The sequence below is a fragment of the Salvia hispanica genome, chromosome 5 (genome assembly GCF_029641045.1).
Source record: "Salvia hispanica isolate PSC_SH4W2 chromosome 5, Shi_PSC_v1, whole genome shotgun sequence".
Lineage (NCBI taxonomy): Eukaryota > Viridiplantae > Streptophyta > Magnoliopsida > Lamiales > Lamiaceae > Salvia > Salvia hispanica.
The window spans coordinates 34,208,698-34,222,656 of NC_142696.1; the positions used below are offsets into that span (position 1 = coordinate 34,208,698).

Genomic DNA, 13,959 nt, shown 5'->3' on the forward strand with positions numbered 1-13,959 from the left:
CATCACGTGATTCACGTGACGAAAGGGTCCCTCGCACGCAAACACCGAACTCAACTCCAACCCATATTCCGTAACGAGAATCAGAATCCCACGCCCCAGCCAGGCGCGTGTCCACACCGCACCCTACAATTTTAGAAAACCGATCAAAAAAAGCGAACACCTTCAACACTGGCAAAAACACGCACACAGTAATATATACGTTTACACATGTTATGAAGAAGTTTTTTCCCCTTTCTTCTATCTCCCCCCTCCCCTTTCTCTAACTACTAACCCTAGTGCCGCTGCTGTTGGAAGTGGGAGTTAATCTCGTTCAAATCGTTTCACTTGTTAGATCCAACCCATATTATGCAGCAGCCGAGATCCATATGTAGGGTTTGATTGCCGCCTAATTTGACGTGCGGAGTGGAGAATTTTCATCCAGAAATCCGAGGGTTTTTGTTGATGGAGCCGCGAGTTGGAAATAAGTATCGATTAGGTCGGAAGATTGGCAGTGGATCTTTTGGAGAGATCTATCTTGGTAGGTTTCTTTTTTTCAGCTGAATTTCTGGTCTTTGGTTTTCTGTGTTACTAATTCACCTCCGGTGTATGCAGGGACAAATATTCAGACTAACGATGAAGTTGCAATTAAGCTAGTAAGTCCTGCTGCTTTTCTAATTAGTTTTAATATGTTTACAATCTCATCTTCTTTTGTTCTATGGTGAGGTTACTCCCTTTTAACAGTTATGAATATTGCTTCTATCTTGGATTTTTCACTATTTGCATGTGTTTGTGTTCTTGTGCTGTAAGGTTGAACTTGACTTGTTTGACTTGTATGCTCTTATGGGATTAATCCAGTCGCATTTTATGAGTTTTGGTTGCTTTGACTCTTGTTTTGTTCATTTTGATGCAACACGAAGATATAACCTCAATCCATATGAGAGGTGGCTACAATATCCTTCAGCTTTAGTTTTCTCATTCCTTACTTCTCGGAATTAATTGCTTTTTCATGATTGCGAGGTTTGTTGTGTCTAGGCTTTCCTGATATTGTAACATTGCAGAAAACGTAACATAACATATTTTCTTCACCACAGCTTTACTTGGTTGTGAAGATGTTTCTTATTTACCCTGTATTGAAATTGACGGTGCTTGTAAAACTACCACTAGGAAAGCACATTTCTATCATTTGATTGAGCAAAGGAGAAGGATTTCTTTCAATTTTCTGTTAGATCACCTCCAACCTTTATTAACGTACCTTGTGGTTACAGAAAGACGGAAACCATTGCCACTTCAAACCTTTGTATACTTGCTCTTGTTCAGTTATTAAGAAACGTAATATAAACAAGTGGCATCATATTCAAGAAATTGTGTGTGCTGAGAATGTTAAGCTTGCAAATTCAGCAGTAGCACACTAGTATTGATGAAATCTTCTTGGCTATTATAGTTTTTGATGCCACGTTTGGTGTTTTCAGGAAAATGTGAAGACAAAACATCCTCAATTGCTCTATGAGTCAAAGTTGTACAGAATTTTACAAGGCGGAAGTAATTCTTCAAGCAGCACATTCACTTTGTTGTTTGCTTACTGACTAACTTTTTATATCAATCATGTCACGGACTCTAACTTTAGCCACAACCCTGCAGCTGGTATACCGAATGTAAGATGGTTTGGCGTAGAAGGAGACTACAATGTTCTGGTTATGGACCTGCTTGGGCCCAGTCTGGAAGATCTTTTCAATTTTTGCAGCAGGAAACTCTCTTTGAAGACAGTTCTCATGCTTGCTGATCAAATGGTCATTGTTTTCCTATTTTAGCTTTATCTCTTTTGTAATGCCATTGCCACTAAAGAATTGTTTTTCTTAGCATCAGTTTTGCATGTATATCTCTAGCTATAAGGTTTGCCTAATTGTTCTCTCAGATTAATCGTGTTGAGTTTGTCCACTCAAAATCATTTTTACATCGGGATATCAAGCCGGATAATTTCCTCATGGGTTTGGGACGGCGTGCCAATCAGGTCCTTATATTGCCAATAGTGTTTTTTTTTCTGTAATAGTGGGTTTTGTTTGCTGAATAAAGTTTGTTTCTGCTATCATTATTATTAGGTCTACGTCATTGATTTTGGTTTGGCAAAGAAATATAGAGACAGTTCTACACATCAACATATTCCTTACAGGTAAGATGAGCATCAGTATTTCAGCAGAAGTTCAACATATGGGAGATTCTCATGATTCTTACTCAATTTCTCATATAGCTCTGTGCATTGAGTTTGATTGTTTGATTTCAAGTTGTGCAATCATCAGTCATGTATAACAGCTTTTTTTTTCTTCCAAAAAATGAGCCGTGTATAAGATCTTGGGCGTATAAACCTGTTGTCTTGAATGAATTTATGTTCATAGCTTTGATAAAGAAATTAAAAGTTTGCAAACTAGTAACTGAGATACCTTTGTGTGTGCGTAAGCATGTTAATATCAGTGGGAACAAGACTCGGCCTTGTTGATATCTATTGGCTTTGATAATAAACATTAGCTATATAGCAATATTTACTTTTAAATTCTGATATACTGAATGTCGTTTTTTATCTGTAAGATATGATCTTTCATCGATCCAGTCTGTATAGGTCAAGATCATCATGTCCAGTTTGAATATATATTCAAGTCCCATCTTGCTTTCACTTCTAGACTGAATTGTTAAGTTGTGAAGTGATAAGTATTATGCTCCATATCACTTTTGCTTATAGACTAGATTGTTTTCACCCAAAGTAAGTACTGAGTAATATGCTGGAGCCTGGAGCAAATCTTTTCTTGTGTCTTTGAACTCCAAATTTTAAAGAAACTTATTTTTCATCGAACTTGTCAATTGTGGATTCAGATTTCTCTGTTTGAAAAAGTTAAATTTTAATCTACTGCAAACACTGCAGGGAGAACAAAAACTTGACTGGGACTGCACGATATGCCAGTGTGAATACTCACCTTGGTATAGGTATATTTCTTTATCTTGCCATGATATTAAAACTTGATTACTAGATTGATATCAGGTAAAATCACTGCTTTATTGAGATGCTATTGATATTGACCATAGAACAAAGCAGGAGAGATGATTTGGAATCTCTTGGATTTGTGCTGATGTACTTCTTAAGAGGAAGGTAAACAGTAAATCATATAGGAGTACTATTGTTTCTATTTATCACTTGGAATTGCCGATTGACATATCCTTGTACAGTCTTCCTTGGCAGGGACTAAAGGCAGGAACTAAGAAACAGAAATATGAGAAAATAAGTGAGAAAAAGGTCTCAACCTCATTTGAGGTAAGTTTATCATGGAATATTGTCGCTGGACATGCTTGCTTTAGGTGTTTGTATAAATGCTGATTTACATTCCTTCCAGGCCTTGTGCAGGGGATATCCAACTGAGTTTGCATCATATTTTCATTATTGCCGTTCACTGCGCTTTGAAGACAAACCAGATTATGCTTATCTTAAGAGGATATTCCGTGACCTCTTCATTCGCGAAGGTCTGGATATTTCTTCCAGTTTTCCGCTTTAGCAAACACAATTCTATGGCACAATTCGTTGAACTTAGAAGGGTGATAGAGAGGTTAACTGTTTCCTCAAATGTCTTCCCTGCAGGCTTCCAGTTTGACTATGTTTTTGATTGGACCATCTTAAAGTATCAGCAGTCTCAAATGGCTGCTCCTCCTTCACGGCCTCTTGTAAGTGTCCACAACCTTTTAAGCTTTTGAAGCATAATATCTAAATTTATGGATCTCTTTACTTCTTTCAGGGCCCAGGAGCTGGGACAAGCTCGGCTCTTCCCCCTGCAATCCCCAGTGGTGAACGGCTGCCTGGTATGTCGTGCACATTTGTACTTTTTTTTCTCACATTGTGTGGTTTCTATTGATCTGGCATTTGAGATCTCTCCTTGTTTGACCTCACAGGAGGTGATGAAGCAGGAACGCTGGTTGGCCCTTCTTCGGGAGATCCTGCAGGAAGAAGATCTGGGCAGATTATAAATTCTAGAATATCCAGAGAGAAGAGTCCAGCTGCAAATGATACAGCAAGCAAGGATGCTGTGGTAAGCTACTAATTTGTTTTTGTTGGGATTTGATAAGGTGCTTGGATTAGTGGATGAAATTAGAAAAAAGATATATCATGATAACCCAGAATCATATAAATTAGACATACTGTCAAATATAAATGTTGTCTTATCTAGTGATATATGAAATCTTGAATTTTTGGTGTTATAGTATTGCTTCTTAGCTCATTTAATTTTGCAGCTGTCAAACTCCACCTTCTTCGGAAGGTCTAGCGGAACACTGAGACGCGGTACTGTTTATGGAAGCCGCGAAACTTTTACTTTGGGAAATGATTCTGATCCTACTCGCTCTAGGACCCCTGAGGCTAGTCCAGCTACTGCAAACAAAACATCAAGTGGGCAAAGAAGCTTTCCGCAGGGTGGATCCTCCAATGCGAAGCATACTTCTTCTGGGGTGAACAGTTCTAGCATTAAGAATTATGACTCTACAATAAAGGGAATCGAAGGTTTGCATTTTGATGATGAGGAGAGGTTTCACTGAAAAACAACAGTAAGCACATGCCTGTAAATCATCAAAAAAAATGTGTGATTTGAGCTGTGAGGGAATTTGAACTTTGTTGGTAATCCAACTCAACTCACTGTCACTGGTAGAGATGTGAATTGAAACACAGGAGATGAGTTGGTGGTTGAGTGGGTAGTAGGGTTGCGTTTATTGGAGTTGGGAGTTGTAGTGTGGGTCTATTTTTTCCATGTGCACTTCTCTTCTTCAGTCAGGTCTGCGGCTGGTCTTGTGTGTAAAATTGGCCAGTGGTCGTTACAAAGTTATTACTACCAATTTCAGAGACTGCAATTTTTATTGTAACCATTTCTAAAAAAATTGGCGCCACTTACTTTTACTGCTTACGCATCTCTGTATCCTTAGATATAGTATATTTGAATAATTGCAACTTGCAAGTTTGAGTGCACTTTTCTGTTTGTATCTATTGAATTTGTTGGCTTTAAATTAGTATTGGATACTGGTCTTAACAATCCTAAATTTTAGGAAAATCCTGTTGTATTTCCTAAACTTTTAAAATGATGTTATAAATCATAGTAGCAAATTTTTAGACTGGTACCCATTCTTCATATTTGATTGATTTATGAGGCACATTTGATCCTATCAAGCGAATTCAAGAATTATGGGTTGGAAAAAATGTAATTTGACTAAAATACAATCACATTGGATTAAAATCTGCTGAAAATTTTGTATTTACTCTATCTTTCTCAGAAAACCGAAAACTAGATACCGGTGGAGGTTGAGGACATAAACGACACCGTTGGCGCCAATTATCCTCTCTCACAGTGAGTGGTGGGGAAAAAAGAAACTATTACTAGGACTATTTCTTCCCAAAAAAAAGGAGCAAATGTTGAATACTTTGGGGGAAAATGGGTGGCGGTGTGGTGATGTTTGGCAGCGGAGACGGCGTGGCTGCAAAATAGTGAGTGGAGTAGAGAGGTGGCAAGTGCTCGAGCAAGTGGACAAGGAATTGAGCAAAGGCGATGAGAGGGCTGCTCTCAATCTCGTCAGGGCCAACCCCGCCGCTCTCCGCTGCTTCGGCGCCGCCCGTCAGGTGATTAATTACTTGCTTTTATACTCGAGTAAAACATTATTCATGAATAGTTAATCAAAATTGGGGATATTTGCAGATTCCACAGAGGCTGTATACTCTAGATGAGCTGAGATTGAACGGGATAGAAACTGCATCTCTTCTATCCCCAGTCGACACCACGCTGACCTCAATTGAAAGGAGCATTCAAGCCGCTGCTCTTTTGGGGGGGACTGCAGTGTGGAAATTATTTGACCTCACCCCTCAGCACATCTTTTTCATCTCTCTTGGATTGCTGTTCCTCTGGACTCTGGATGCGGTATGCCCTTTCGGATAAGCCATTGATGTTTTGTTAGGATCATGAATTGTATAATAAATTTGTTCATTCATATAATTGCACTGGCATTGCTCTATCTCTATGGTTGCATACATCATTTCCTCTCTCTTGTTGCAAAAGAGCTTATCATGCACTATTACTTGCTGCTTTCTTTACTATACTATCTTCTCTGAAGTGATCATGCATAGGTTTCTTTCAACGGCGGGGTCAGTTTCTTGATTCTGGATACGCTCGGCCATTCTTTCAGCCAAAAGTATCATAGTAGGGTTGTTCAAGTAAGGTTCATCTATGTTGATACGCTCCATTCCATTTCGTTGCTCTGAAATCTTGGTATGATTTAGCACGAGGCGGGCCATTTCTTGATTGCGTATCTGCTCGGGATCCTGCCAAAGGGCTACACTCTCACCAGCTTGGAAGCTCTCAAGAAGGAAGGATCCCTTAATGTTCAAGCAGGGACTGCTTTTGTAGACTTGGAATTTCTTGAGGAAGTGAGTCTATTTTAATTAACTCAAATATGCCTGCCTCTATCATCGCAAGGGCTGGAAAATTAATTTAGGAATGCTACTTTTATGGAATGTAGAAGATTATTGGTTGTCTTATCATATCATGTTATTAGCATAGCTCTTTCAGTGATGCTCAGAAAGTGAAGCTAGAGTAAAATTTCTATATATAAACATATGCTTCTTTATCACGTTTGATTTGAATAGTTTTTCTGATTCAGGTGAACACCGGAAAAGTATCAGCCAGTGTACGGCTCAGCCACCACACTTGTACTAGTATAGTCCTTCCATTGAGGGTGTACAGAAAACGACTGATTTCGATGCTCATTTGCAGACACTCAACACATTCTCATGTATAGCGCTAGCTGGTGTGGCAACAGAGTATCTGCTGTTCGGTGCAGCAGAAGGCGGTCTCTCAGATATCAATACGGTTTTCTTCTTCTTGCCTTCTTCATGATAAAATTATTTTGAGTTAGATCTAAGAAGGTTGTATTGTTGATAGTTGGACAGACTACTTGGGAGCCTCGGATTCACTCAGAAGAAGGCCGATGCCCAAGTGAGATGGGCTGTTCTGAACACTATCTTGCTTCTCCGTCGCCATGAAAGAACTCGAGCAGTACTAGCAGAAGCCATGGCTGAGGGAAAATCTGTTGGCTCATGTGTTGACATGATTGAGAAATCCATAGATATTGCAGAGCTCTAACCATGATTGAGAAATATCTGCTATCTATTTGAACAATATGACTTATATGTTTTATTTTTTGACTAAAATCCATTTTTAATTTTTGGTCCTCAATACTACGAATCAGTTCATTTTAGCCCCAAATGTGACAAAACCATAAAATTTTAACGACCAACTCAATTTTAACTCAATTAAATTTGTGCTATAATTTTTTATAAATTGGCCCTCAACAGTATAATTTGGCTTATATTTTCATTTTTTAAATTTTTGCAATATGTCTATACAGTTTTGGGCATAATTTTGAATATTTATTAGTTTTGGGTGTCATTGCAATTAATCTAAATTTAATTTTAGATACAACTTTTAAATTACATACGGCAGTTTCAAATGTACAAACTATAAATGTAATCCACGATGTACAAAAAATAATTTTCCAATCATGCATTTAGGAATTTGTATTAGTATGATGTAGTAGTATTAATTTTCCACTAATGCATTTATAACATTCAAAATAAAACAATTAATTTTCATTACTATAATGTATTAAATGCACACATGACTATTAGCCGTTTAAATTATATTAAACTTTATTCCAATTTGTAATGTATAATATGAAATAAAATAGTTTTAAATTTAGGAAATTAAAATATTTTTTTAATCTTATTGTAAGCGGAGTAAATGAAATATTTTGAAATATAATCCTAATTAATTTATAAAGAGTACTATAAATTTTTGTAATTGAATAACTGAAAAACCATATCCTTGAACGTTACAGATTTCCAAACATAATTGAATTTATCGTGCATGTCTTTTGTGCAAATCTAATTTGCATATTAATTATTAAATCAATATGATGTTCTCTCTCTTTCATCTCCTCTCTTCTATTTATAGTAACGATACCAGCATGCATACCATAACCGAACTTCTGGATTATTTTCTCCAATACTCATATTAGTTGCGGATCCAGACCCCGAAATGGCGGAGAAAAAAATATATTTAAATATTACATATTTAATTTAATATTATTTTTAATAATAAAATAAATAAAATTATATTAATATTTAAGTAGCACTAGCTTCGTTAATAAAATAAAAACATGCATTAGTTTGCAAATATGTATTACTCATTTAAAAATATAAAATTATTATAAATATTATATACATTCAAAATCAACGTAAATACTATATACAAAAGTGATATAAGTAGAGCAATAAATATTTAGATTTAAATATTTAAATGTTTATTTTATTACATAGAGAATAATTAAGATGCATGGATCACAAATTATATATACAAAAATGATATAAGTAGAGCAATAAATATTTAGATTTAAATATTTAAATGTTTATTTTATTACATAGAGAATAATTAAGATGCATGGATCACAAATTATAAGTACGTTAAAAAAAATGCTCTTGTTGAGGGTTGATCCCTTGACCTCTTAGAAAAAAACCAACACCTAAACCATTAGACTACTCCATTTTACATGAAATTTATTGAACACAAAGTATATTTCTAAACTCCACGGAGGGGGCGGATATGCTATTTTCGGCTCGATTCAATGGAAGTTTAGGCTCTCCGAACGACCGGGAGGGCTGCTCCCTAGATCCGTCACTGACTCCAATATCTCCTTCACAATCTTCTGTTACTTCTCTACCATAACGGACTTGATCCCAGCCCTAACTCAAACTCCCACTCTTTCCCCGATCTTCTACTCCGACTCATTCACCTGCCCGATCTGCTACTCCTAGTCCTACTCAGACCACGACACCTCCTCCCCTTTCACCTCCCCGATCTGCTACACCTTCCGCTATTCCACATTTTGATTACCAAGTGAGGCAATATGCATTATCCTTATCTTTTTCATTTTAATCGGATTTGCATCGATCGGAACGACATTTTTATTCTTTGATGAAAAACCGTATTGGTACGTGCTATACTATTGTTACCTGCAATTTTCAATTTTGTTTTTCTCCCGTAAATTGCTAGTGACCTTTTTTTTTATATTTACCTTATTTTATTGTTATAGGATTAGTATAGTTGGGCTGTCATATATGCTATTCTTGGTTACGGGAAAAGGAAAATGGAGTTGCTCAAAGTGAGACCAGAGCAACCGCTTGAATTAATTTGGGTAGGCTTATATGTTTTAGTAACCATCATAGTCGGATTTCTGATGGAAATGTATGAGCAAAACTTCAAAGCCTTTTTCTTAATTGGCATTGGAGTTTGGTCACTGACCATGATTGTGCAGCCGGTGATGGACTATGATGTGATACAACTGTTTGTTTCCCTACCACTATCGATGACTTTGTTTCATTTCAAGTGGCAATTATAGCCGACCGTGCTCCACCTTCCCAAAGCTTATATGAATGAAAAGGAAGCGATTCCCATTTGAGGAGGTTGGCGGCGTCGCTAGTGTTTACGGAAATCTTCATTGCCATTGGACTGGCATCAAAAAGCAGCGTATTTGTACTGTTGCCCTAATCTCCATACTGGTAAGTTACCTTGTAATGGATATATGAGATTTATGTTTATTTGATATTAACGATTCTACTTTGTTTCTTGGTTTAAGATGGTCTGGGATCCGAGTTGTCATTTTTAAGGATAGGGAGACGGGAAAGGGGAGTGGCAGGGATGGGCCGATGTCGGGTGAGGAGAGGTACGAGGAAAGGAGGTGATTCTCGGGTGAGAAGGCTGGCATCGAAGCTGGCGTTTACGATCATCTTCCTCGTCGTCGGACTTGCGTCGACCGGTAATGTCTTCCTACTTTTACTCAGAAATCCGTATTGGTAGGTTCGCATTTAATCAATTTGAATTGGATTCGAGTTTGTTAGACGTTTTCTTGGCTTTGGATTGTGGTCGATCCTGTCATTTTTGGGTGAGGGGCGTTTGTATATTCGCGTTGGTTGGTGGATTCGCCGCTGTGGAGGGCGGTGGCGCGGTGGAAAGGGTGAAGAAGTAGAAGAGGAAAGGAGGGGGCGTGGGTATTATTGGTGGAATTCGCCGTTGTGGAGGGCGGCAACACCACGAGGAGGTTGTGGTTTTCACCGGCGGTGGGAATAGTTACATTGGATACCTTATTAATTATGTTAATTGTTATTGTTTGGGTGTTAATATTTGTCGGCTTATGAATAATTTGCCGTGGTTATTTTGCATGCTCAGTATCATGGGTGTGCTGATTTTTGGGGGCTTAGCATACTTGGGCTATAACTATAGAGACAAAGCTTTCATGAGGGAGAGGGCTGAGCATCCTCATGAAATGGTATACCTTTACTCATCACTAGAGCCGACTGTAATAGTCGCATACATACTGGAGGTACACCAACTAGATTTTAAAGCTTTTATATTGATTGGAGTTGGAAACTTTAGTTTAGTAATGGTAACACAACCTGTAGTTGAAATATGATTTCCTCTCAAAATGGATCCTACTCCACCGCCTCAACCAATCACTAGTAATCTGCCACATCCTCCACCGGGCACTAGTAATCATCCATATCCTCCACTGGGCACCGGTAATAAGCCACCTCCTATAAAAAGCACTAGTAATCAACCACTTCTTCCAATAATTGGCGGTGGTTATTTTGCATGATCAGTATCATGGGTGTGCTGATTTTTAGGGGCTTAGCATACTTGGGCTATAACTATAGAGACAAAGCTTTCATGAGGGAGAGGGCTGAGCATCCTCATAAAATGGTATACCTTTACTCATCACTAGAGCCGACTGTAATAGTCGCATACATACTGGAGGTACACCAACTAGATTTTAAAGCTTTTATATTGATTGGAGTCGGAAACTTTAGTTTAGTAATGGTAACACAACCTGTAGTTGAAATATGATTTCCTCTCAAAATGGATCCTACTCCACCACCTCAACCAATCACTAGTAATCTACCACATCCTCCACCGGGCACTAGTAATCATCCATATCCTCCACTGGACACCGGTAATAAGCCACCTCCTATAAAAAGCACTAGTAATCAGCCACTTCTTCCACTGGGCACACTTCTTCCACCGGGCACTACCTCTTTCACCGGGCACCACTTCTTCTGCCGGGCACTACCACTTCCACCGGGCACCGATAATCAGCACGCGATCTGATAAACAGACCGTCGCCTTTCCGATGATACTATGACTTGAAATGAGGCGATTCTCGTTTAGGAGGCTAGGATCATCCGAAATTTTTGTCACTATCTACGAGTTGGTCTACAAGTTATGTGTTCAGAGTTTTGATTCCTAACGAAGTGTTCATCACATGTATGCATCACAATCCTAAAGTAACTAATAGTAGTAATTTCTAAGTGTGAGCGATTGTCGAATTTTTTTTAAATTCATTAGATCTTATTTTTTTTATAAATCACGTCTTTGCACAATAAATGATTGAGATGATGATGATATGAAAAAAAGAGACGTGTGACAAATTTTAGTGGATTTAAGTTGAGAATGAATTGACCCCCTGTCCCATAAAAATATAGACATTTAGGACGCCACGAAAATTCATGGAGTACTACATAATAGGTAAAGTAAGAGAGAGTTAGAAAGAAAAAATAATTATATTATTGTTAGCGGAGAATGAAGTTCACTTTATTAGAAAGAAAGGAGTTACAAAAAATAGAAGGGGATATTTTTATGGGATAACCCAAACTGGAAAATGTCCTAATTTTTATGGGACGGAAGGAATAATATTTTTCTAATTTGGTTCCTAATATTTAAATAATGTAAGCATAACTCCGTCCGTGCCAACTAAGTTGAGTCACTTCTTTAGGATTCCAAGATTAAAAAATTAAGAAATTATATTAAATAATAATAATAATAATAAAATTAGTTTAAATAAAGTTGATTCTTAATACACCACTATAAAATGAATATTTGGATTCCCTATTTAGTAAATAAAATTCCATTTCCAATATAACACGATGACTTTTTCATTCTCCGTCGACAAAATAGGCATTATAAATAATGTTTTAATTTAACAATAACGAATGCAATTTGAAGCTTATTAAAATATTTTAAAAAATTTATCTAAAAAATACATACTATATTTATTTAAAAAATAGCACTGATGCTCTCGCTAATAAATCTAGCTGAATTTGGCCGGTTCTAAGTTTTTGAAGAGAACAAATATATACTCCTACTTTCCAATTATTTTCTTATCATCACCAGTTACAAATTTTATTTTTCTAAATACTATGAAAATTAAGTAATTTCAGTTTCACCTAATTGAAAAGAAGAAAAACAAAGTAATAATCTCGGCAGCAGTAAGTGACGAAACCAAATTTCAGTAGAATGAAAGTAATATATTGACGGTTAGCCGAAAATATTACAGAACTTGCTCGTGAGAAAAAACAAATTGCTCTACTAAATATTTTTCTATATTTATTATGAAATCTTAGAGAATTGGGCATAATTTTGAATTATGAATTGGACATAATTTTGGCTAAATCTTCAAAATCCACCTGTATTAGCCAATAGACAACGTTATGCTGTTAAAATTAAAGTGTCAATTATCGATATATTATTTGAAAATGCCTCACCCTTATGGTACACGATAAATGCCAATATAAATAAATATGAAATATTTGCTTAAATTTTGGTAGGGTGAGAATTTTCAATATGGATAGCATGAGTTGTGATCAATGTCGAACCTTCTTAAAGACCGAACTAGAGACAAATTTGGGCCACTCAATTTTCTTTATTTTATGATTATAATTAATTTAGAATTAATGTAATATTTTATTAAATTAAAACGTTTTTAATTAATTTTTTTTAATTTTTTTTAAAAAAATTTTTAATATTTTTTTATTCGATAAAAACTTGCTGGAGTAAATAATGAACTATATTCACTACATAATGAACTAGATGAATGTATGCTATGAAGTAATTTTTCGCATTCATTATATATTGAATTTACTTCAACTGAAAGATAATTATGTCATAACACATTATGAAGTAATAAACAAATAAAATGAAGTAATAAACTAATGAAATGAAGTAGTAAACTAATGAAATGAAGTAATAACATAAACTCAACTAAAAGATAATTATGTCATAACACATTATGAAGTAATAAACTAATGGAATGAAGTAATAAAATGAAGTAATAACATAACTGAATGAAGTAATAAACTAACAGAATGAAGTAATAGCATGACTGAATAAAGTAATAAACCAACGGAATGAAGTAATAACTCTAAACTCAACTAAAAGATAATTATGTCATAACACATTATGAAGTAATAAACTAATGGAATGAAGTAATAGCACGACTGAATGAAGTAATAAGTTCATAACATACATTCATTTAGTTCATTATGTAGTGAATATAGTTCATTATTTACTCCAGCAAGTTTTTATCGAATAAAAAAAAAATTTAAAAAATTTAAAAAAAAAATTTAAAAATTTAAAAAATCTAAAAAAAAAAAAACATTTTTATTTAATAAAATACTATTAAATTAATTGTAAATTAATCATAACCAAAAGATCAAGAAAAATGAGTGGCCCTAATTTGGTCTCTAGTTCGGTCTTTAAGGGTGGATTTGTGGTTAATAGGACTCGCCTCTAAATTCAGTAAATCGTTATACAATATTTCGTTTAAGTGATATCAAAATACCGTGGGAAATATTCTTTTACACCGAAGTTATGATATGTAATTATTTATAGCATGATATATAATTATTATAGGATGATAATTGAGAGTTTGATATACTTCATCCGTCTCATAAAAGTATGGGCAATGGTTATGACACGAAAATTAAAATAAAATTGATAAAGTAAGAGAGAGAGAAGGAGAACAGTAGTTAAAGTACTGTTAGTGGATAGTGAAACTACATTATTAAATTGATATTACTTTCTA

At 35.7% G+C, this 13,959-nt stretch overlaps 2 protein-coding genes across 2 annotated transcripts; both read left to right on the forward strand.

Moving 5' to 3' along the window:
• The first annotated feature begins 178 nt into the window (after nucleotides 1-178).
• Nucleotides 179-5,010, forward strand: LOC125191072 (casein kinase 1-like protein 2). Its single transcript, XM_048088534.2, has 14 exons — nucleotides 179-517; nucleotides 592-632; nucleotides 1,449-1,518; nucleotides 1,618-1,766; nucleotides 1,892-1,987; nucleotides 2,076-2,146; nucleotides 2,891-2,952; nucleotides 3,052-3,115; nucleotides 3,193-3,277; nucleotides 3,357-3,483; nucleotides 3,599-3,681; nucleotides 3,753-3,816; nucleotides 3,907-4,043; nucleotides 4,246-5,010. Exons 1-14 carry the CDS (start codon nucleotides 442-444, stop codon nucleotides 4,543-4,545), a joined length of 1,425 nt encoding a protein of 474 aa, XP_047944491.2. The 5' UTR covers nucleotides 179-441; the 3' UTR covers nucleotides 4,546-5,010.
• Nucleotides 5,011-5,429: 419 nt separating this feature from the next.
• Nucleotides 5,430-7,223, forward strand: LOC125191073 (uncharacterized). The gene is given in 8 exon segments (XM_048088535.2): nucleotides 5,430-5,460; nucleotides 5,463-5,614; nucleotides 5,691-5,909; nucleotides 6,116-6,202; nucleotides 6,269-6,415; nucleotides 6,649-6,675; nucleotides 6,762-6,857; nucleotides 6,930-7,223. Coding segments are annotated over 8 exon segments (960 nt in total). The 3' UTR covers nucleotides 7,131-7,223.
• Nucleotides 7,224-13,959: the final 6,736 nt, after the last annotated feature.